Genomic DNA, 24,936 nt, shown 5'->3' with positions numbered 1-24,936 from the left:
TGAAGAAGATTTCATATGACTGGTAATTTTTTTTTGTTTTCATGTGATTATTCTTGCCTCGGAAACTATCACACCTCTGAGCTGCATCACTTAAGATTAATGATTCGTGCTGTTCCTCATATACAAAAACATGTTGGTCTGTTTCTTAAATTACCCTCTCTGTATTAATTTTGTATTTTATAATGTCTTGTTACTACATAGGAGAACCAATTCCTTCTCCTATACTAAAGCTGTTTATTAACTTTTATTACATCTTTCCTGATTTATCTGTTTATAATGAGAACAGGTTAAAATTAAATGCAGTACATCCCAGCATAATGAACTTCAGTAAACTTAGCTTGATGTTTTCCTTTCTGTTTCTTGAAGAAGGAAATGTGGTGTGTTTTTTTGGTTTGGGCTTCTTTTTTGTTTTGTTAATGTATATGAAACTTGGTAAGATAGTGATCAGCTTAAAGTTTAGGTGCAGGGCTAGCCAAAGAGAGGTAACTGCATCTGAAACGGAACTGTCAGGATGGAAGGAATATATTGTTTAATGCTTTTATTAATGGTGTTAGAATGAAAAGTATATTTATGAAATATTCCAGGGAGTTTGAATAATGAAATTAAGTGAAATATAATAGTAAAAAATGCATGATTGTGAAGTTAGGACCAGTAAGATAGCCTGCTGTAAGCTAAGGATAATCCTTGATACACTTCAGGAGGGGAAAGACTGGGTGAATTTGCTTATGGGAGTGTCATTATGAGCCTTCCAAATAATGAAGCAGACATCTAAATAATGAGGTGTGAATCCTGATATGTCAGAATAAACGTCTGCAGTAAGGATCGGAAGGTATTAATGTCAGCAAGCGCTAGCAAGACTCCATGTGGAACACTGCTGTACGCTTCTCATCAGTCATATTTGAGAAGGTTGAATTAAAACTGGAAACAGGTGCAGAGACGGCTGGTAGGATAATTAAGGGAATGGAGTGCTTGTGTCACAGGAGGAGTCTAAACAACAGTGGTTTGTTTCTCCGCAAAACAAAGGCTCGGTTGGGATGCTTGTTCTCTATAAATATATGAAGGGGTAAGCACTGCAGTGAAAGAAGAGTGATTTCAGTAAAAGAGTGTTGGCCCATAATACAATGGATATAAATCATCCATTAATAAATTTAGGCTGAAAAGAGAAATAAAGTGATGAGAACGTAGCGTAGACTGCAGAATCTTGGATCTGCTTTTCTCCAGTGGTATGTTAGGTGGTTGGTCATTTGCTTGATTAATTGTAGCTTCTCAGCAAAGCTTACAACAATATGAAATTTCATTTAAAAACTATTCTAGCTATGAGACAAAATCGTTTGCTTTTGAACAAGTCTGTTTTTTTGTTATCTGTTTTGTATATGCGGTGGTAAGTTTTGGGGTAATAACACTATAGATATGCATTTAGATTCTTTGGGTGTTCAGACTACAATTAATTCATTCTGAATTGATCTGTATTTGAATTTTGATGAAAGGAAGTCCCATTTTGATGAAAGGAAGTGACAAAACACCAGCATATGGAATAATTGCGTTTTTTTAAAAAAAAGTATTTTTGTGGCTTTTAAAAAATTTCCTTTTCATAAGTGAATGAAAAACTGTACACCAGTGGCAGCTTTAAGGATTAGTCTACCTGGGTCCAGTCAGGCAGGGATTTTCTTTTGGTCTTACTTAATTGAAAGGGCATGTTTGGTATTTTTTAACAAATAAGTTATCAAGCATCAGAGTATTTTCAGTGGTAAAGTATTGACCTTATTCTTCAGACTGAAGAAAAAAAATTGGTGTCAGTGTTAGAAGGGGCTGTAGTTCCTGGGGAGGTAGTGTGGTTTAACCCGAGAGGCTTTAAAAACCACACAGCCATCTGCTCACACACACCCCCAGCCCCAGGGGAATGGGGGGGAGAATCAGAAAAAAGGTGAAACTTGTGGGTTGAGATAAAGACAATTTAATAGGACAGCAAAGGAAGGGAAAATAATAATAATGATAAAAGAATATGCAAAACAAGTGACGTACAATGCAGTTGCTCACCACTGGCTGAATGATGCCCAGCCAGTCCCTCAGCAGCCACCACCGCCCCTGGCCAAGTCCCCCCAGTGTTATTGTTCAGCATGTTCAGCATGACATAATATGGTATGGAGTATCCCTTTGGCTGGTTTGGGTCATCTGTCCTGGCTGTGTCCCATCCCAGCTTCTTGTGTACCCCCAGCCTCCTTGCTGGCCAGGGCGGTATGAGAAGCTCTAAAGTCCTTGACTCTGTGTAAGCACTGCTCAGCAACAACTGAAACATCAGTGTGTTATCAACGTTATTCTCATCCTAAATCCAAAACACACTATTATACCAGCTACTAGGAAGAAAATAAACTTTATCCCAGCTGAAACCAGGACAGGGGGGCAAATCTCTGTCTTTGATTATTAGGTACAGTGCTCTGTGAACGCCTAAATGATATATTTGAACAAGCTGCCAAATTGTTTAGCTGTTTTGGCTTTCACAGGAGGACTTGATGAATGTGGGTTACCAAACCTGTGTCAGTTCAAAAAAGACTTTGTGGTATATGATGAGACATTCCATTTGGTGTGTGTATACCTTTGGATGGTTATAAATATGGATGACTTTGCACAGTCCACAAATGAGAAGATGCCATTTTACTTTAAAATGTCTGTTTTATTCAGTGCACAGCAAGGATATACTGCTACAGAAATTTTATTTTACTTCTTGCTTTCCCTCCTCTCCCCTTTCCTTTCCTTTTTTTTTTTTTAATAAAATCTGCTGATATAACATCTGCTTGTTATATTTTTAAAGAACTAATGTGTTCCTTCCTTTATTCTCTTTTGCTGACTTCCTCCCTATCTGTTTTTCTCCAAACTGCTGCTTTCATCCCTACTCCAACCAGCTTGACTTCCAGGTCAGTATTTTCTGCTCTCCTACTTAATTGCTCCTTCTGCAATGAAGGTTTTCATTGATGCTTCATTGATTTGGCCATTTTGATTCCCTATTAAAGTTATGTTTGTCTTTTTTTTGTTTTTTGTTTTTATTCTGCTTGTCCCTATTGTGAAGTTTTTGGCCATTCTGTTTCTAGATCAGAAACTTTACAATAAATGAAAGTTTTTATTGAAAGTCTCTAGGAAAAAAATCTTTATTAACAACATATTCAATTCATATGTTGTTTTGTGTAGAGATTTTTCTTCTTCTTTCAGTTTCACTTATTATCTTTGTTTAGTGAATTCAACATTGGGAATAACTTTCTGGTCAACAGCCCGACTCTGTAGGTAATGGATTGAACAATGACAATAATATACAGAGAGATATATAAGATCAGAGACTTATTCGTGGTACTTTACCGTCACACCTTTCACTGTTATTGCAAACATAATAGGATGAGTTGGAGTGGTTCGCTTCTGGTACAGAAATTTTTAGCTGTTTGTGCTGGCCAGATTCTGGACCAGCACATAACTGCATGGGAGGTGTAAGTACGTGTGTATTTTATATGCTGTGTTTGTATATAGCATCATAGGTTCATGTTTTTCTTTCTTCTAGATTTTAGATTAGTTAACTAGTTTGTGCTTGTGCACTGTTTTTGAGTAATCTTATAATCTTATAAAATATTATTACATGTCTTGTGGTGCTCTTTGAAAGTAAAAAGTGATCTAGTCAGCATTTTTTTCTCTAGTAGGCATTGATGTTAATTTTTCTTTTTTGTGCTTATGAATGGCTGTAAAGTGCAAGTTAGCAAAGTCTTAAAGCATCTACTTGGTATTTTAGAAACTAATAACTATCTGGTTTGGACTACAGTTTCATCTGCTTCTTCCTTTCCCCATTCATTTCAGAATGTCACTTTTTTTTTTTTTTTTAAATTTTTCCTGTGACAGGTGTTTAAGACAGTTCTATACTCTTAAGTTCATCCCTTATTTTTCAATTTCTTGAATTGATTAAAACTTACATGAAATTTTGTTTCCTGTGCTGAAGGAGTTTTGCTTTAGGCAGGAACAGACCTGATTTTCGATCATTGTCAAGGTAGAAAGTGTTTACTTATTTGTAGATCAATTGGACTGGATTATAGAGTAGGGTGTATACTACAAAGACTTTGCAGGTGGATTTCAGCTATGAAAGTTTTGCATTTGCAGATACGGTTCCAGGTATCAGCTTGCCATGCAGCACATTTGACTAGAATCATGGCAAATGTCCAATCTACTTTTATAATGTGTTCAGATCTGAAGTTTTCACAATTCCTATGTTAAATTATAGTTTTTGTACAGCATTGTTCTGTTCTCTCTTCATATAGAAGCAAAGCTTGACAATTTCGGAGAGTTTTCATAATTTAGTCTCAAAACCAAGCACCGTTCACGTTTCACAGTTCAGATGTGTCAGAGAAGTTTCTGACATGGATGCCTTCAAACTGTATGGCGAAACAAGGCTCATTATTAAAAGACTGACAAGACACGAGGATTTTTTTTCCTGACACATCAAAATTTCAAGTTACTTTCCAGATGGAAAATTTTATTTCTGAAATTTGAGGCTTATTGATTGCAGTACTGAATTGGATGAACACTTGCTTTTTATTATCTATCTACTATGAGCACATTTTAATGTGCTTGAATGGATAGTTGTTACACATGAGTTATAAAAATACTTAATTTATTTTCAGAACCTTTCTTTCTTCCAGAAAGTAATTAAATGCCTTTACTCTGGAGTTGGCTATGATGAAATTATTGTCTGAATGTGACCACTCTGGCATTTCAGTCAGAACATACTCAACATTGATAGAAAATCTCTGTAGCCAGAGAGAGCTTAAAGAAAGGTATTATGCTATGTGGTTGTCATTATGGTTGATTTAACTGGAATTCAATGACTGGTATGCAGAAACATTTGTTCAGCAGTTGGAGGTGCAATTTCTGTTATGTTTTATTGACCTAAAAAAACAGCTGACCTTGCTGAAGCAAACTGTCCTCATAACCCTGCCAACTTCCATCCCTAGAGTCCTACGTTGTAGCATAGGACTAGGGTTTATTGTGGGATTTCAGTGAAGTGTTAAGTTTTCGCAGCTTGAATCGTCATTAAGGTCAAAACTTAAGAAACAGATCTATTAATTTATTTAATTTCTGCTAATCAGTGTGTTCTTAGCTGTCATTTTATTCATCCATGTTTATATGGGCTTTAGAATGATTAAAAAAATGGTGCATCTGTTTTATAACATGATGGACCATTGCTACTGATAGCAAACAAGAAAATCAAATACATTGGCAGAACTTCACCTCTCCCATGTGCATCTACCTATATAATAAAAAAATGTTCTGAGCACAAGAATCAGTACAGTAATTTTTTTTTTTTTTTCATTTAGGTTACAGCAAGTTATATACACCCCAAACTTTTCTGCCTGCAGATAAAGAGGAGATGGTTATTTTTTCAATGTATAACATACTAACCAGTGCTGGAAGTTTTCCCACCAGCCTCTGATTTTGGCCTTCCTAATTGTTTCCGTGGGAGGCTAGAGCTCAAAGAGATGTGTAAGGCAAGGTCTAACAGAGTTTTAAATTTAACTTTCGAGCCTTCCACAGTTTTGTCAAATGTCAGTTTGATGGTTCCAAGGGCAGAGTGATATGTTGTTCAAAGATAATTTCCCTGGAGAAATTGAGATAGTGTACTAATGAAAACTGAGAGAATCTGTGATATACATTACTCTTCTGAGGGACTGGTTATTCTGAGTGAGAAACATAGTTGTCACGTTGGATAACAGGCAGATTGTTGTCATGTCTTTCTGTTTTAGTCTATTTGCTACACATACAGAATCAACATTTGAACATGGTGAACATTTTAACATCTAAACATTTTAAAAGAGATGAAGATTTGAGAAGAGGTTATTGAGATGTATCTGATTACACGTGTGGTTTTGTATTTGTGTAAATTTGCATTTAATTTTATTTAAGAAATAGTGAAGTACAAGGTTTATTTCCTTGGAATTTTGCTTTATTTAAAAAAAAGTAAAATAATATTACAAAATATGTAGAAATCATAGTGATAAACAGTTTGCTTAAATGCACGTAGAGGTTAAAATAATTTCTGAGACAACTAGAAATGGATTAGTTAAATAAGGAAGGATATTTTAATTTCTCAGTGATGTGCTTTTTTTGGTTTTTGATTTGGAGTGGAAATACTCTGTGGAAGTAAATGGATATGCAGCATAAACTGCATATGAAGAGAAAAGAGCTCTACATCTCTGAAGGAAAAATATCCACTTTGGTCTGTGTTGGGAAAGAGAGAGAACATAAGGAGCTGTTACTCGTTCTATTTCACGGTTACTAATTTCAAAACAGAGCGATATTTTTTATGCTTCTCTAGACCTGTTGCTTCCACTAGTTTTCCCCAGGGAGAAGATCCACAGAGTATGTTTCTTTACCTCTTGAGTGTGTGAATAAGGTCGCCACATGGCCCTCCTGGCGAGCGGGGTGACTGCCTGGGCACAACGCTGTCAGGATTCCCTGTGTGCAGTGGAGGGGTGTGTGTGATGAATCATTGCGAGATAGCACAGCTTACCCTCAAAAAGCTGTGACTGAGAAGAGACAGGGGAACTAAATTTAGGAATTGGGCTGTTGGTGGAACCACTTCTTCCACTCATGTTGTTTGCAACATGGAGCAACGTGCCTGGACAACGTGATTGTGACTGGACTGAAATGCTCTGATCTGGATTTGTAGTAAGGGGACTTTAGTGTGTCAAAGCAAGAAATCATACAAGGTGTACCTGATTTATTTGGAGTTCTGAAGAGGCTACTGCAAAAGGATGTAAAGTTTGATTTATGTATTGAATTGGGTTGATGGCTGGATTGATCCTGAGAACTGCTAGGTTGAGCCAGGAGTTGCAGTCAAAAGAGTTGATTCAGGAGGAAAAAATGCAATGAAAGATGAAGTGGAGCAGAGGAGGTTTGATCCTGATTGCTGTCAGGCTGCGCTGGACAAGCTGTGGAGCAGCTGGATCAGAGAATAACTGGACAGAGCCAGGAGTTGGTGTTTGGGGTTTGGTTTGGTTGATTGGTTTTGTTTCTGTTTTTAAAGGGTAAAAAAAGAAAAAAAGCTTACCTGGAAAACAGCTGCAAAGGATCTGATGAAGCAGCAGCAGGACTGCAGCTCCTTGGTTGCAAATATCAGGCATCAAACTATTTCCAGTTACTGCTAGTGGTATCAATTAATAAAATAGCTGAGCAAGCAATTGCCATATTGAATCAGATCAAATATCCCTCTCATCTAGTGTCCTGTCATCAGCAGTTTTGGGGATTTTTTTTTTAAAGAAGAACATCAGAAGAAAGTGCAGAACAATCCTTGGTGTACAAGAGACGTGTGTGACAGATGAGTCTTCTGGTACAGATTTCACACATGTTCACATGAAGTGTCATCCAGTAGGAATGTGCTGAGAAAGGCAGTCCTGCAATGCCTTGCATTGGACTTTCGGCGGTTGCAGTGCAGATATGTGTTGAGACAAAGTGATATGAACCATAGTTTGGAACAGGATTTTAGTAGCTCTTTTTCATTCATGCATTGTCTTCATGTGGATATTTCTAGGATCTCTCTAGGGCTTTAGAGGGAACTGTGTCAGACTAAACACTTCTTAAACAAAGATTTTGGAAAACTTCCCAGATTGTGTGTTAGGTAAGCCCTTCCTCCCGTGTTTTTGTCTTTGAGGAGAGAAATGTTTTACTGTCTTCTGTGACACTTGCTTATTGCTACCCGGCAGAGTTTTGGGTTCTCTCAAGGCAAGAGTATCTTTTTGTGGTGCATTTGGAGGCAAAGTAGTTGTCACACTGAAGCACTATCACAATCTTGAGTATTAAGAAATCTTAAACTAGGCTTCAAACTTTTAAAATAATGAGATTAAAGGAAAGGGGTGGGTGGGGGCGCAGAGAGGGAGAAAAAAAAAGGATTATTTGAATTTGTGGCTTGTTTTTTTTTTAAACCCAGTAATAGAATTGCCTTGTGTTTTTTCAGACCCATTGATCAGCGTGGGTTGTAAGCTTACTCCTTTGAGTGGAAGTGAAACAGCTATGTAATCCATTGGTAACAGGAGCTGGGAATGTGATGAAAACATTGAATATACTAAAATTAATTTATCTTAATTGGTAACTCTGGGCATCACAGCATTTTTGCGTTCAGCTGGAGAATTAGGGATGTGGAAATAAAATTATTTGGAGATTTTAAAAATATTGCTTGGTTTGGATGATTTTTTTAGTCCATTGTTTGCACTGGTCATTTGATTCCAGTCCTTTATATCAACACAGAACACAAAAGGTGCTTCTCGGTTCTCCTGGTGAATAGATGGAGTATGTGTAGACTGTGACGTGGAGTTTGCCACATCTCGGCTTCAGGTGAATGGCATAAAGAAGACCAAGCATTCTTCTTCAGTAAAAGATGGACAATATTAACTTCTTGTGATAATATTCTCTGAGGTGTATAACAAAATACTGGCCTTTATTACCAAAAGATAAAGTCAGTTTGGCCAAAGTTAACCGAAGAGTACTGCTTTCCTCCCAAGTTCTCTTGTCCAAAAGACAACAAAATTTTACTCAGTTGTGACTGAAAACTTTCCTTCTCATCCCATATTGTAATAGAGATGTTAAGGATGCTGAGCTACACCCATTTATGTCACGGTAGAATGAATATTTTTTTCAGTGACAGGATCAGATAGCACCACTGTGTAAAAAGGAAATTGTGCCAGCTGTAGGGTGGTAGGTTGTGTTGTTACACAGTTTAGGAGTTTAAACAGTTAGGCAATTAGTTTAGGCAGGTGAAGTCTTGTCCCTGCTCCTTTTTAGTGGGAAGTAGAGAGGGGAAATATAGTTCTGCTATAGAGAAAAGGAAGAGTGGGAATAAGATCTGCTAGATTTTCTGCTTTGGAATAGTGAGGGCAAGAAGGGCAAAGGTGAGACAGGACAGACAGGATTTTTGTCTATAGGATGGTGATAGGTTAGTCAGACATGCATGCCTTTTGTATTTGGGGATGAAGTATTCTTCCAAAATGTGTCCTTTATGATAGCAGACATGGAAAAAAAATGTTTTCTCCTTTTAAGTCTGTCTAAACAAAAATAGAGGAATGATTTCCACCCCTCACACTCCACCCCTCCTTAGGAAGTCTTCATTCAAAACCCTTCAGTCATATGTGCCTGGTTGTGGTCTGTATCAATCTCTGAGCTTTGTATGTTGGTCTGTCAAATTTTCACATCAAAAGAAGAAAGACTCCCAAATTCAAAAGAAGCAGAAGAAATTCTATTTTTTAAAATTATAGAATAGCTTTGAAGTAGAGAATGGAGATATTTACACCAATGTTGTACTTTAGTTCCAGCTGAATCAGTATGATCCATGTCCTCCTTAAGGCAGACAATTATCTGGCCACTTGTATTCTCAGAATTTGGGTGCATTATATAGTCTTATCAAATGGAATAGAGAGGCTGTGCAAGGTTTGGCACCATTTTTAACAGAGTAACAGATATTCATAGCAGCTTCGTCATCAGACTGTTGGAACAGCCAAAGAGACAAACTCCAAATTAAGTAATTACTCCAGAGGGGGTAACATATTAGAAGTGGTAAATCACTTAACTACACCTTTGGGACTTTCTTAGGCTGAAACAGTTCCCGCTGATGCATTTGGTGCTGTAACATATACACCTTTTCCTGTGTTTTGAAGATTCCCTGTTAGGAGAACCAGACAGTTCTTTGTACCTTTGTTTTCCCTTTTTGGTACTGCAGTTGTGACACACCTTACTTCAATGTGGAATATTCTTCTTTACAGCTTTGGACATACTGATTCTTTCCTCACTCTTAAAAAATGCACTAGCAATGAGTAGTGGCATTGTGTGTTTCTGTAACATGACATGTTTGCCAGTCAGTGGATCTCAGAAAAAAAAAATCATTGTGTTACAATAGTGAGATGACTTTGCAGTTTTGCAGTCAGTAGATTTCATTTTACAAGGAAAAAGGCAAAATGCTTATGAAATAAAATATTCTTATTTTAAATGTTAATAAATTTTAATCTGTTTTCTTCCTGTGGTTATGAGCGTTACTCTCTGCCATTTTATATCAGGGCATAAAGCTAGATGAATGATTAAGCCTGGAATGTACAAGCAGCCTAGCTTCTGAGCATCATCTGCATCATTAAAAACGGATCAGTCCCAATATATTTTTTTGCCATCAAGGGAAAAAGAAGAAGAGTTATTTTGAAGGTCAGCTCTGTTGGACATGCTGGCTCTGTCCAGCTAATTAACTTCTTCATGACTGGGATGATTGCTTTTGGTTTTGTATTTAAGGTACACTTTATTTTTTTATCATCATGACAATTGTACTAGTTAACAGTAAAATAGGTTAAGAACAAGAGAAAAACAACCAAATTTTAGAGGATGTTTTGGATACTAATAATTCCTCAGGTTATAGAATCGGGATTTAAAAAAAAAAAAAAAAAAGGGAAACTTTTTGTAAAGGCAAATGACAACACAGGAAGATAGTACTTAGTTTTTTTATTAGCATATCATAAATCTTAAGGTGCCTAGAGTCTAACTTATTAAATAAATTTAGCAGTCAAGCATGAAGGCTTTCTTTTAGAAAAATTATGGTTATTTGGGGTATGTTATGTTTTCTTTGTCATATCAAAATTTCAGTCTGTCACAGATATAGGTTTTCTTATCATGGTAATACCTATTTTCCCCTGAAAAATCCATCTATGGGTTGTAAGTGAATAAACAGTGTCCTTGCATATTTGTGTCAGGAATGTGTCTGTCAGTAACCCTCTTAACATCTCTTGGTTTTTCAGACAATTTGCTAGAGTTTAATCCATCTGTGTTTTTCAGGTTTATAAATTGGTAGTTGCAAATACATTCGTATTCCAGAAAATGCCAGAAACAGTATTTAACTTTGCTCATATCTTAAAGGAAATTCTACCTTACAGATTTCAGTGGAGTTGGATCTGAATTTTAAAGAATTACCCTTATGCTGTTGTTTTAGTCTTGACTCAATAAATCAAATGGGAACCTGTGCATACTGTCATTTTTAAGACAGTGAGAACTGAACTTTTGGAAATATTTCTGCTGAGTACTTACTGAAGTAATGTAGTTCAGAATGGCTATTCACATGGACAGGATTTACAGGGTCAGGTCTTCTGCGTGACTAGCTACTGAGTTCCAGAGTGCCTAGTAAAGTGTTAAGATTCATTTTATTCCTCATATACATGAATTGTTTGTAAAGGTGTGGACCATTTATAAATGAGAAAGAGATGGCCTGTTAAAATTTTTTTTTTTCAAGTAGTGATGTTGCTAATATTCTATCTACCCAGTGCATGCCTAGACCAATAGGTGAAGGTGTTTGATTATTTAAAATGTGTACTGGATTAAATTTTGTGATGTATTTTTGAGAATTTCTTATTTTATTGAAATTACTTGTTTTGGCTAAATTGTTGTATTTCATAAAATATATTTATTTTTTCCTGAAAACATTCTTTGGTAAGTTCATTATGCTCTGATTTTTTTTTATTTGTCGAGGAGTACAAGTTCCTAGCATACTGGAGATTGTTTTGATTGACTTTCAGACAGCTGGTCCCATTGTAATGCTGCTTAATGTGATGAAAATTATTACAGAGACATATTCCTTTAGAAAATGTTACACATTTTGCTCTTGGGAGTATTTTGCGTGTCTGCATTTTTTGGATGCTTTGAGAAAAAAAAAATCTTTATGAAATAGAGTAAAGGCTATACTAAGCATTTAACACTTACTTTTGGCTGACATTGCCAGCTTTTTGGCCAAGGCACCCAGGTGGCTAATTAAAGCTAGGAATTTAATGAAATAGTGTGATTTTTCTATAGCTGTAGGGATGAAAGCATTGGAGTTTAGGCAACAGACACGACTGTAAAATGAAATGTGAAAGATACATATGTGCAGAAACTAAATGTTAATATTTGTCTTTAAAAGTTGGACTGAAGGAATTAAATGTGCTGTAGTTACAACTATGAGATCAATTTGTATGCTATTCCAGAAGAACAACGAACTATGGAATAGAACAGAACTCCCCTCCGTCCCTTCCTTCCCCTCTCTCCCCTCTCCTCTCCATTTGTTTTTCATCCATAGATGAAGCTGCTAGACACTCTATGCCAATTGCTGACTGGATATAACCATAGGAACATAAACAGAAATCTAAATTTGTTATCTGAAAAATTGTCATTAACCAGCTATTTTAATGTTTGTCCAAGATTAAGCATCTGTGTAAAGTGTTAGTCATCTACTCTGCTTTTTAGACTACTTTTTTCCTTTTTAAATATTATGAGCTCAGAACATAATTTCTTTAAGCCAAGTGTGATGTTGGCACCACTTCAGTGTGCTCTAGAACCCGTTTGAAGACTGGCTTTCCAGTTATGTGAAGTTTGTAAAATTACAAACACAGCATAGTATTCTAGAAAAACTGGTTTGATATGACCGTATTGCCTAGTTCATTGGTTAAAGAATTTAGCTCACTATAAGATAATAGATACTCAACTTCAAAATGAACAATAACAATGTGGAAAATCAGAAAGCTGTGGATTTCATGTGGTCTCAGAGCTTTAAATTTTTTTTTAGCAAAACACATGAAACTAATTCCTTGTGATAAAGAATAATGTAGACTCAACTATGCATATCAGCATAGCTACTAGTAAACTATGTGGATATTTTTTATCCTGTATGGTAATGGCAGTTGATATTTTGTGCTGATTTTATTTCTCATGCATAATTTTTACTTATCCTAATCTTCTGCTTTATTTAAAAGTGTTTTAGAAATAGAGCCATTGTGAGAATACCAGACCAAACATACTCAAAAATTATACTGGATCAAGGATTATATTTTATATATTTGCTGTTAAAAAAAAATAATTGGTGGGGAATATGTTTTGTGTTTATTTCCTCTATTGATCTTCTCCTGTACATTTAATGTAGGCCTAAAAGAAAACTACTCAGCTAGGCTTTTTAACTGTAGCATTTTTTTTTAATTTCCATAGGCATGTAGTCAGTTGTGGAAGAAAGAGAGGCTATGACACAGCTTTCTTTTATTTCCTTCTCTTCAAGAGTTTGCATATCACAGGCACCAGATGTTTTCCTTTGCAGCTTTACCGTGTTCTGCTTTTCAGTGTGGCATTAGACAGAAACTGAAATGGGAAGTTGTGAGAGGGAAGGGTGATGAAAGAGGCAGTTAGCATTGGCATAAAATTGAACTTCTTATGGAGATTAAATATAGATTATCATTTACTCAGCATTAGGTTAGAAACCATTTTGTATTTTAACAGCACAAAGTCATATTACACCACCAAAATTTCTGCCAAATACCACATTTATATATGAAGTTGTGGAAGTAATTTTTTTAATATTCATTTTGGTTTTATGCCGATTAGGTCTACGCTTACAATTATGTGACATGGGCCCATGAAAGAGAACTGATTTTCACTTGGAGTTGCACAGAGCACCTAGCATATATTTAAATACTTGATTTAGAAAGACTAAAATTTTTGAGGAAATTTAGTAAGAAATAGACAACTCAATAGCTAAACCCATTATCTTCTTTAAGACCTAGAAAAAAAGTTTAAACTAGAATGTGCAATTTCTGGTTGGTTTTTTATTAATCTGTCAGTGTAACTTTGACAGAAATATCATTGTTTTTAGCACTGGCATGTTGCTTGCTTATTATTGGTTAGCTGTGTCAGTGTGTTGTGTTTTTCAGAAAATTAACCTTTCTTAAAACACTGCTAAAATACTGGTGATTTATGCTATACTCCCAGGCCCCTTGAAGTAGGTCTCATGTAGGCAGGTTTCTTCTGACCATTGTTTAGTGTATTTTTTTTTTTTCGTTCTCAAGTGAACTTAATTTGTGGATTTAAACATGATGCCAGAAATCTACCAAGAGACAGCTGAAGTGCTGTACTGGTGGTCTCTTTGAGCTGGGAAAAAAACGCTGTTGTTTCTTAAGAGTCTTGACATTTTGTTCAAGGTTTGTCTAAAGGGAGGAGAGAGCCTGAGGTGTGTAGCTTGTTAGAACTGTGTCTGGGTAATATAAAAAAGTATTTGAGAATATTTAAGGAAGGTACAGGCTAAGGTCTCAAAGTCTCTTGCATTGCAAAATGCTAACTCCTCACTAGAGTTGGTTCAACCTGGAGAATCTCAGCTGTTCATCTTCCAGTCACTGTTTTGTATAATATAGAAATGATGGTAATAAAAATAAATATATTTTAAAAGGATGGATTTTGATTTTTTTTTTTTTTTTAATCTGTAAACAGATAACCAGTTAGGCTAATCTATGTCTTTTTGTGCCATGACAGGCTGATGCACCCTCTTGAACACAACTATAGGATAAATCTGTTTTTTAAATACAGGAATTCATACCTGTCTTCTAAAAAAATTATCAGTGAGCGTGATGTAGAATCTTTTAAAAAAACCAAAGATTTTTATTTGAATTAGTTATACCTACTTTTATTTTTCTAGGCAAGTTGAAGTTACTTTTTAAGTAATAATAGATTAGCTTTTCTGTCATGTATTTCACCTACAAACTTGTCTATGAATTATCTTTTACAAAATTTTAATATGTCTACATTTATTGATTAAAGATTCATTTTCCAGTATAAATAAGTAGTGAAAAAAACAGTGGTAGGACAAAGAAACCAGTGATAGAAGAATATAAGATGATCTTGTTTCCTTAGCGTAAGAAAATCAATGCAAGAAATGTGTTCTGTAACTTCTATAACTTTTTTTTTTTTTTAAAATGGAAAGTTCTAATGTGGAAATAACAGAGACATTTTCAGTGATCCTTTTGAGCACTGAATAATATTCTCTTCATTTGCCAAAATAGGATTAGTGAGTAGATCTCATTAGGAATTTGCACATGACTTTATTTTTATGTGGATAAAAGGGAGCAAATTCCTCAAAGTCAGAGAAAGTCGGGAAAATAATATCTAAGAATCCAAGCAGGTAGAAAGCATTACAGACTGCAAGAATATTTTTTTCAGTGCCTGACAGGCAAAATTAGCTTGCCTTCTTTCTTGAAGGATGTATGCTAGGTATCAGAATCAGGAAGGCTTCTGGGAACTTAATGAATAAGATCTACAGCAAAAGATAATTAAACGTTGAAACAGTTTAATTTTTTTTTTCCTTGAGTACATTGTTAAAAAAATAAAATATGTAATGGTGTTAAGGATTGTTTCATTTTGTTAGAAGTTACTCATAAATCTATTTGTTGATAATCTTTTGTAGAAAGAAGTCTCATTATTAAAAAAGAAAGAAATGTAATGTTTTTATTATGTACAAAGCTATTTGTAAAGGCATGCTTTATTCTTCATGGCATATTTATGACCTGACCTTCTACCTCATCACACTTTAATCCTCAGAAATGTTGTATTTATAGTCCAGCTTTTCAAAGACAGAATTTCCACAACATACATTAGTCATCACCTTCACCTTCTGCTTCCTTTGAAATTAATGCTACTTAAAGCACCCATTAACATTGTTCCCGAACTCATTGTGTGAGGATTGTTGGATGATATCCCTCTGTAACAACTATTTTTCTGCATAGTGCTTAGAACATAGATGAGTATTTTTGAGCAAATTATAAAAAAGAAAAAATCTTTTAGGCCTGAATAATTACTTTACCGTTATAATCTGATTGTATTAAAGCTGTTTTGATATGCCATCTTGAAAACAAGATGAAGTTTCATTGTTTACATCTGATACTTAGCATACTTGTATCTGTTGGACAATTGACGTCCTGTGTCATAGTCACAAGTTAATTTATAGAGAAAAAGAAGTTATTTCAGTCATTAACACTAATGCATATGTCTATACAATTCTTAGACATATGAAGGACCAAAACAAGAAGGTTGCCAATCTGAAGCACAATCAGCAAATGGAGAAAAAGAAGAATGCACAGTTGTTGGAAGAAGTCCGTAGGCGAGAGGACAATATGACTGACAATGCTCAACATTTACAAGTGAGTTTATTTTTCAATTGTGTCTTAAAACCATCAAAGAAAGTACACTTCTGTTACACTGTCTGTCTTCCAGGATGTATAAGGAATCTCTTTCCATAAAAGAGCTGGTGGCTCTCTCCTTTCCTACCAGAGAATGCACTGCTGACTTCAGTTGCATCCATGAAATATTTAATATTTAGGGTGAGGAAAAAACAATAGGATTTGAAGCTGTCTCCTCCCAAGGACTGTATTTTACTTGTTTAAAAGCAAGTAAGTCATATCTTGTTTTGAGGAGACTCAGAAAATAGAAGGATAATTATAATTTCTGGATTCTATTTCTGTGATATTTACAGCATTATATCCACAACCCATAATGAGGTTATATAGTGTGGTTATGAATGTTCAGCATGTTTGAATATAAAATATTAGTGTGCTGCGACTTTTTTTTCTTTTTTCTTTTTTTCTGGCAGTGAAACTCTGTATCAGCAGGGATATAATCATCTGGTTACATTCTCAGATCATTTAATGAGTGTGATTTGATCTTATTAGCTCTCTGTACATGTGTATGTAGTGGCCTTAAAAGGGTAAGGATAGATTGTCTAACAGGGTAATGGTGAATTTAGAATCCTCACCAAAGACCACTTTTATCTTATATACTTAGATGTAGCATAGAGGAGCACTGGAGACAGCTGCAGCTGCCTCAGTTGACAGATCTCTTATAACCATTACTGCCCAGTTACTACATCAACAACTTTTTTTCCTTACAGTTAGAAAGAAAATGTTCTCCTATATCTCTTTTTGATTTAAGATAGCCTTTGAAACTTATTCTTGGAGAATTTCTACCGTTTGCAAGTTATTGAGTTCGGGCATTGAGATTTAAAAGATAATTAGCTTATCTGGTTTAATGGTACATTACGTACAAGGGGAAGTGTATTAAAGGCCACAAAACAAGTTTGATGCTTGACTTAAAAATCATTCTCTGAGATCTGACCATGAAAAACTATGAAGAGAAGTACTGATTTCTGTCAACAACATCAGTGTCTCCATGCCCAGTGTCTATAGGCAAGTCTAATTTACAGTGAAAAATATCAATTTTGCCTTGGTCTCATTAATATAATGGGTTTACAGAAAATTTCCAATTGATGGAATTAGACCCTCACATACTTCATATGGTTTCACCTATGTTTCTATATGCAAAATGGAGAAATTAACACCACACCCCTCTTCTGGATTGTGTTGGTGAAACTGTGTGTCAGAATCAAGTTCAGGAAATGATACGTTATTTATGCATATGTGTAGTGTTATGCATACTTTATAACCTTGGTCATTACATAGTGATTACATCACTATGTGTTCGACTGCATGTACTATAGTGATAAAATCTTGTGAAGTATTTGGTCTGACAATATGTCAAAATTAAATTTTAGTGTTGAGCAGCTACTTGCAATGAATGTGGTTCAGTAAAGAGAATACATTAGAGCATTATTTTTTCAGTATTATTTTGGGAATCTATCAGTGTGGTGTGATCACTAGAGAACAGAAGTCATTCCAAGGGTCTTTGATGTAACTGCTGTACTTGGAGCTTTCAAGTCATGTGATGGGAATGGGTCTCCCAAATGGAAGTGGCATGGCTGAAGAGCCTGAATTTAGAAAGAAAAAATCTTGTCTAGTATATAGCTCTTCTGTGCCATGCAGTTGATATAAAGCATTTACACGGAACAGTTTATGAAAACCAGTTAACTAAGAAATGTTATTTTTCTGTTACTATGCTTTAAAATGTTAATATTTTAATATCGTGTACTTCAACATACTACTTTCAGTAATGTGTGTATGTATGTGTTGTGGTCCATCCTAAACTTGCTGAGCTGCTGGGAAAGTGAAAAGAGAGGACCTCAGCTGCTTCTGCCTGTCAGTAGGTGTTTCACATTCCCCAACTCTTCCTCCAGTAGCTGCAAGGACAAGAGGAGGCGGTGAGGACTGGTTGTCTGTGCTGCTGGCATGCTGGTACAGCTAATCCTGCCTTCAAGAGCAGTGGTGGATGCAGTTATGATTTTGATTGGACTGTATGGCTGGTTATCTCAGGGTGATTTTGATTTGAGGCTTTTGTACCTGGTCACATAGAACTATTTCACGTATTTGGCATAAGATAAATGTTTACTCCTGTAATATATAGGCACAAGTGCCTGGGTGCAGGGATGGAACACACCTGCTTTCTGCAGATCTGAGTATGACACTACGTTTGTGAGTGTTCTAGATTTGAACTTATTTATGCATGTGTTTAAAAGGATATACATAATGCAGTGTGTAATAAGTAAATTTATTTTCTTTTCTACCAACCCAGGGGTATAATACTTTCCCTAGGAAGCAAAGTTATGTGAACATATACAGAATTCAAATTGAGTTGATTAAATGAATAATCTGACAGAGCAGAATACTTGATCACTCTTTATATTAAATTTCAAATTATAAATAATATATAGGGTTAAGATGTTGTAACAGTAGTGATCTAAGGATTTAAATGAGGTGGGATTTCTGGGGAGACACATAATGTGATATATATATGATATACTTTGAAAAACAAGCTTCTGGGAGTACTGTGCATCTGCTAATTAAAAATAAAATGAATTGGTATTTCAGTAGATATTGAATTAACATCTTAGTAAACCATAGGGATCTGACCACCTTTTCTTGTTACTGTTTATAATTCCATCTCCTATGTTTAGTAGAAAAACCCATTGTTTATAGGCATTTATAACACATGGTGCTTGTGCCTATAGTGTACTTGTTACATTTGTGAATGATGTATTGAGCTGTTAGGGCAAAGTATATCCTGAAATTCTCTGGCCTGATGTAATGGTTGTATTTTTTGGCTAGCTGTGATAAGCTGGCTGTTGGCTAGCTGTGATAAGCTCAGCTGAGAATTGAAGAGCAATTAGACTAGTCAAATTACATTTACTCCAGCCAAGTCTCTGTCTCTGTCGCAGAAGTACTGGAAAAGATGTAATAAGGAAGCTGGTGTAATTGTCCATGGACCACTCAGGGAGTCATTCAGGGCACACTGAAGCAATCAGTGAAGTGCCATCCATTTCGTACAGCACAAGTAGGGGCTGCAGCTCTACCCACTCAGCTGTCCCTTTGCTTTCTGGTAGGTTTGAAGAAGTTCAGAAGTCTGTAGTTTCTCCAAAGCTTCAGTAGGATGTAATAGTTCCCGAGGCTTGTAGTGTCGTATATATTTGTGACACTTTTCACAATCTTTTCAGATAAAAGCCTCCCAAAGCTGGTTCATATCCTAGCATCAGCACTTGCAGGTCAAGTTTGAGTCTCTGATGGCCCCATCTCACAGCACTTCAGGGCCACTGCTGTGATGGAGAGTGCCTTGGGATGCCTGGGGAGGGAGTTCGCTTTGGTCTCCCTCAGCTATCAGCTATAATTGTGAGTGATGCTTCAGGTGTGGTTTTGGGGGGTTATTTGGATCACTGTAAAATTGGAAACATCAGGGAGCCAGACTTCAGATTAGTTCTTGGGAATGAAGAATAGTTGTGAGGTTTTCTGCTTTTTCCTTCCACAAATCAAGGGCAGACCTGTGCAAATCTTGCCAAACATGATGGTCATATATTACAGAAAGCATCACAGCAGGAGAGCTGGCCCTTGAACACTTTATCATGAAATTTTTTGAGAATGGTGTATCAAACATGCCTTCATTTTTCTTTTTTTTTGTCTGTCTTAAAAAGATAAGCCTTTCTGAGAAATGCTGAGCTAAGAAATCTACAGGTATCATGTCATAAAGATCCTCTTTGGAGGATCTTGAAATGTTACAGAGGTAAGATGTTTATTTCCTGAGATGTGTTTTTCTTGGTTCTTGTATGGGACATGCCTGTTCCAGTAACGCCATTACCCCAACTCTTGTATGGGACATGCCTGTTCCAGTAACACCACTACCAGAATAGAATTAGGAAAGAAAACATTTGCATAACATTGAGAACTTGAGTGGCTTTGGTTTTGATTCTGGTTTTCAAACCTGCTGTGATAACAACAACAACAACAGTCCCTTCTTTTCTCTCGAGTAAGTAATAAGAATGTGCATGTAATAACATTCCCATATGTCTCATCACATAGTCTCAAAGGAAATTAAATGTATGCTTTTGTCTGATTATACTTTTCATAAATGTAAAGTATCAATTTAATAAGTGAATTGAACCTTATGAAATCATATCTGTACAAAGTCCAGAAACACTGTTCTGTGGAAACTTTATGTAAACTGTCTGACACATATATGTCCCTGGAGAGGTGCAGGGATGAGCCTGAAAACAATGTTAAAAAGTTTAATACTTGGTTCTGCTGTGATCTACACAGCTCCTGGGTGTTTCCACCTTTTCTTCTCATTTATCTGCTGGAAAAGTTTTGTACTCTCCTAATGTTTTAAATGCTTGGGTTATTTGTCACAATTCTCTTTTAGGTAGCTTGGATTTTCTTTGGGCAGAATTCCACATGCTGAGAAGAGATATTTCACCAAAAAATTTTTTTGAGTGAGACAATGTGTAGTTGATTTCAAATATCATATACAGGCAGCTTGATCAATGCTCTGAGCCTGAAGTACTGTGAAACAGATTGTGTACACACGTACATTTTGCAGGTGTAAATATCTAACTTTTTAAATAGCCCAGCGGGTCAGCCTTGGTTTGTCACTGGATGTACTGAGGCAAGGCAAGAATTCTAGCTTTTCAGTAGTTTTGTGCTGGCTGCAAATTTAGTCTTAGGTAATGAATAAAACATGATCAGGAGAAAGTCCTATCAAAAACGATAGAAAAACTGGGTAGTTACTGTTACTGCTGTCTGATTCTTCCCACATGAATAGCTGTGGTATCTTACAAAAAATAGCTCCCAAGAGATTTCACAGCTAGTCAGTGTGAATCCTTACATTTGGATTTGTTTCTTTATTTTTCACTCTCTGCTTCAGCATATAATTTTAATCTCCATAATAGTTGTAGAAATACAAAATACAAGAAAGACATAGGACATTGCCATATGTTATGTCTGTCTTTTAAAATAAAATAGAAGCATGGCCTGAACAAGGGCTATACCTGACATACATTTATTGTGATTTTTCTCTTAATGCAGTGTTTCCTACTGCATTGTCTCAAAGATTTTGAAACTATAGTATTAATAAAAAGAGGAAGCTAGGGAATGAGTCGAAGTCTTGCAAGTAAAAATGAACAGAGCAGCGTAGTCAGTTCAGAGGCAGAGGAAAGAGTTGTGACTGTTACGCAGCCAGGCATTAGGGTATGGAGCTGACATAAGGCAGGAGAGAATTCATTGCATAAACACACAGCTTTGTATTTTTTAGTGCTGAAATACATATGTAGTGAGAAAAATCAACCTTTTAAGAGGTTAAAATCATAAGTTATTGTATTAAAAGTGAATTCTGGTTTAAGCATGCAGCTGAAGGTGGACCTATACCTCCCTAGAAGGCTTTAATAATTCCGAGTGTTCACGAGATTCTGTATGTTTCTGTCTTCAGAAGGCTGGTCATTTTGTGGAGGAGATAAGGTTGGGATTTTTGCCTTTTACACCATTCCTCTCTGATTTCCACAAACGCCCATTGTGGTCTGGCTGTGATGGGTAGAATTGCTCCCTACTTCTCATTCAGTTGTGGGCAAAGGATAAGGGGAAATAAGTGACCACAGGTGAGATATGATGGAGATAGACTTGTGGAAATATGTATAGAGTCAAGAGAAAGGATAAGATATGGCCTGCAATGCTTGTGAAGATCTTACCTCTTGCTAAGATTTCTGCTATCAGATACAAATATTTTGGAACAAAAGCTTTTGCAAGGCTGTGTAAGAATCAGCCACGACAAGTCTTTCAGTCTTTGTGTAAATTAATAAAGAATCATAAGGTTTAGGAATCAGCTCAGTGACAAATTCAGAAGATGGAGTAAGCTACAGCTAGAATGAAGTTCTTCCTTTAAAGCTGTCAGGGACTTATTTGTGGAAAATACAGACTAGAAACTTTTTTTTATGGTTGTAGTGAGTTAAAATCTTACGTTACCATATTCTTTGTACAGTGAAAGCAGAAGCTTAATGATGCACCTGACATTCAAGATTGAAAACTGTGATGGTCTTGTGTTGTAGATGACCATATTTAATATTGTAGCCCATCCAGAAATATTTTAAACAACAAACTTATTTTCAAAGTTTCACACTAAATCGTAATTCTTTTTACTGGATAGATTTGTTCAAGCTGTTGCAAATACTTTTTAACAAGTGAGCAATTTTTTTTTTTTTTTTATTTTTGGCTAAGTTCTCCATATACAGTCTTTTACACTGAGGAACTAACATATGAAGAAATGTAAAATTCAATATTTTATGCTAGTTTCCTGTAACACACCTACGGAATTATCTTCAATTTATTGCTTGAAAACTAAAATACATTCTTGTATACTTCTGTTTTCAAAGTATAGGTTCCTTGGGGATTGTAAAGTTTCATCTTTGAGTGGTTAGGCAGAAGTTTGGTCAATTTGTAAGAAAATTAGTGTTTGTGTTCATATAAAATAGTTTTAGCCTTGTAAAGCAAGAGTTATGTACTAGCAAATGAAGATAACCTAGCACAGCAGATTACACAACTGTGTTCATTAGTCGTATATTCATGGGTCCTTCCTTTGGATTTCTCTGCTTCTCTAATTATAGCTGGATTTTGCCAAGATAGAGTGTAGCTAATAACTACAACCTCTAAAATATCTAACCTTCAGCAAAACGTATAGCTTATTATAAATTTCACACAGTTTAGGGAACTTTTTTCCTTTAGTGAATATCTGGGAAAAAGGCAGGAACTGCCTTTTCTTAAAGTAGTAATTTTCATGTAGCTGAGCATAATTTTTGAATAGACATTTTGAAAAAGTAGGAATTAACAAAACTGTATTTCCTGTCACACATTGATAACCAATCTATAAAAAAAGTCATTGACTAGAGATTCCGGCAGCGGGTAATAGAAAAAAATAAATAAGCCTGTGATGATGTAGTGCAATATGTTAAAAAATGATTACCAGATTAGAAAGGCATGTTTACAAAAATCAGACTAGTCAATTCAAACATACGTAAGACTATTGAAGACACAGCTAGTGTACTTATCTTAGATTTCTAACATAATATAAATATAAATTCAGATTGTAAACATGGAGGGACATTTAGGAATTTTCCTTCCTTATTTTGTGAAAGTTTCATAAATTGTGGATAAATTCCATGTGTTGCTGAAACGTGTGTTGAACTTCAGCCAGTAGTTTAAGATTATGTTGAAGAAAATATTTCTAAAAGGTTTCAGATGAAGAAAAGTATTTGTGAGTCTACAGAGGGCAGGAAGGTTGACTGGTAGGTCTGAGGATCAATACCAGAAGTGTTTTTTTTCTTTGGGGATTTACTTTGACATTTGTTTTCGTTGTGCAGTGTAATCCCCAGAAGCCAAAAACTACTCTTGTTATAAAATGTCCCTATAGACAATTTGTGCAAATCTCAGTTGAAGATCAGTTTCTACTAGACTCACAGTCTCTTACATCTTTTTTCCTTCGTCATAATTGGTAGGCTGACAGAAGTGACTCAGTGTTCTGTGCTATATTGTTCTAACCAGATATAATATTAAGAAAAAAAGTTTAGTGGGAAAGTCATGATCACCACAACTGTTGTATGTAGTTGTCATGTCCTTTCTTTTGTCTAGAGTATTACATTATATGAGTATGTATAAAGTAACATGAATTTTATTCTTAGAACTATCCCAATTTATTACTTTTGAATTTTTAAGCAACCACGCAGTGTTATAGACCATTATCTATAATTATTAATGCAAACTTTGCACTACTACAAGGACTTTCGGAGCATCCCGTATCAGAAAGTCTGAATGCTGACTTTCTCAGTTTCTACGGTTAAGTCAGAAACATAATGTTTTTCAGTCTTGTCTAGGTAATGTTAATTTAATGACTTCAGTACCCGAGAATAAAACCTGGACATCTTGATTTGCAAACAAAGTTAAATTCATAGATTCTAATGTAATTATTTAGAAATCTGTGAACTTCAATTATTGACAAGTATTTTATGTTTAGATTAAATAAGTTATTTCTACTATATGCTTTAATAAATGCTTTCTTAGTTGAACTGGGCATATATGGCAAGGCACTGGAAGAAAAAGATCCTGTTGGAAAAAACAAAACTGCAACAATAGGAAACAGGAAAAATTTAATGTGATACACCTTTTTTTCTCCCCCTCAGTATTTGTGTAATAACTCACACATGTGGGACTCCTGTAGTCTCCAGGGGGCAATCACATTCAACATGCATCAAAAGAAATAGTTCAGTTAAAACAACTCTCCCTACCCAGCAATAATTACCACAGGTTTACACTGAGATATAGTTGCAAAAGGTTAGTCAGTAGGGCATCTGCAAATCAAGTCATATGTCAACTCTACATCAATAACCTCATTATAATAGATGTTAGTATTTCAGCACATGACTGTCCAATATAGCATTCCATATATAGTTCATTTTTAACTTTTACATTGACTTATAGCTTGTCTAATATTTTACTAACTTATGTATTTAAACACTCTATATTACATAAATTATAATCAATGACAAAAACAATGATTTAGATTGAAATTCTGCAAAGTGAAATTGCAATAAAATGTCTGACCCTATTTGTGTAGCTGTCTTCAATATACGATGAATATAGGAGGTTTAACCCTGTAGTATAAAAGCAGTATAATGGAAATTTGTATTAGCGCAGATTTTACAATTTAGGCATTGCTTAAAAGTGTTACCTATGCAAACTATATCTCTATGTACTTTGTTACATGCGTAGGTTATCCATGGGCTATAGCATTTTTTAGTGAAAGCTTGATAGTCTGGATGAAAATATAAAAAGGTTTTCAAAAACCTTCTTGTGGTCTGAATCAAGCTCAAATTTCTAGCTAGTTTCATAGTTTGGTCTTGTTGTATTT

The 24,936-nt window shown here is 35.4% G+C and overlaps 1 protein-coding gene across 1 annotated transcript in view; it reads left to right on the top strand.

The window, feature by feature from the left end:
* The window catches only part of LOC104467951 (ERC protein 2), a gene marked incomplete at its 5' end in the record, with an annotated part of 266,693 nt that overhangs the window by 50,443 nt on the left and 191,314 nt on the right, over window positions 1-24,936 (top strand). The window contains 2 exons of the mRNA XM_010081926.1: window positions 2,901-2,912; window positions 15,839-15,974. Coding sequence (XP_010080228.1) covers window positions 2,901-2,912; window positions 15,839-15,974 — 148 coding nt within the window. The remainder of the gene's footprint in view (window positions 1-2,900; window positions 2,913-15,838; window positions 15,975-24,936) is intronic.

This window comes from Pterocles gutturalis, unplaced genomic scaffold, assembly GCF_000699245.1.
Source record: "Pterocles gutturalis isolate BGI_N339 unplaced genomic scaffold, ASM69924v1 scaffold2834, whole genome shotgun sequence".
In the NCBI taxonomy this organism is placed as follows: Eukaryota; Metazoa; Chordata; class Aves; order Pterocliformes; family Pteroclidae; genus Pterocles; species Pterocles gutturalis.
The sequence above is the reverse complement of the archived record's forward strand: the minus strand, read 5'-3'. Positions and strand labels throughout refer to the sequence as shown.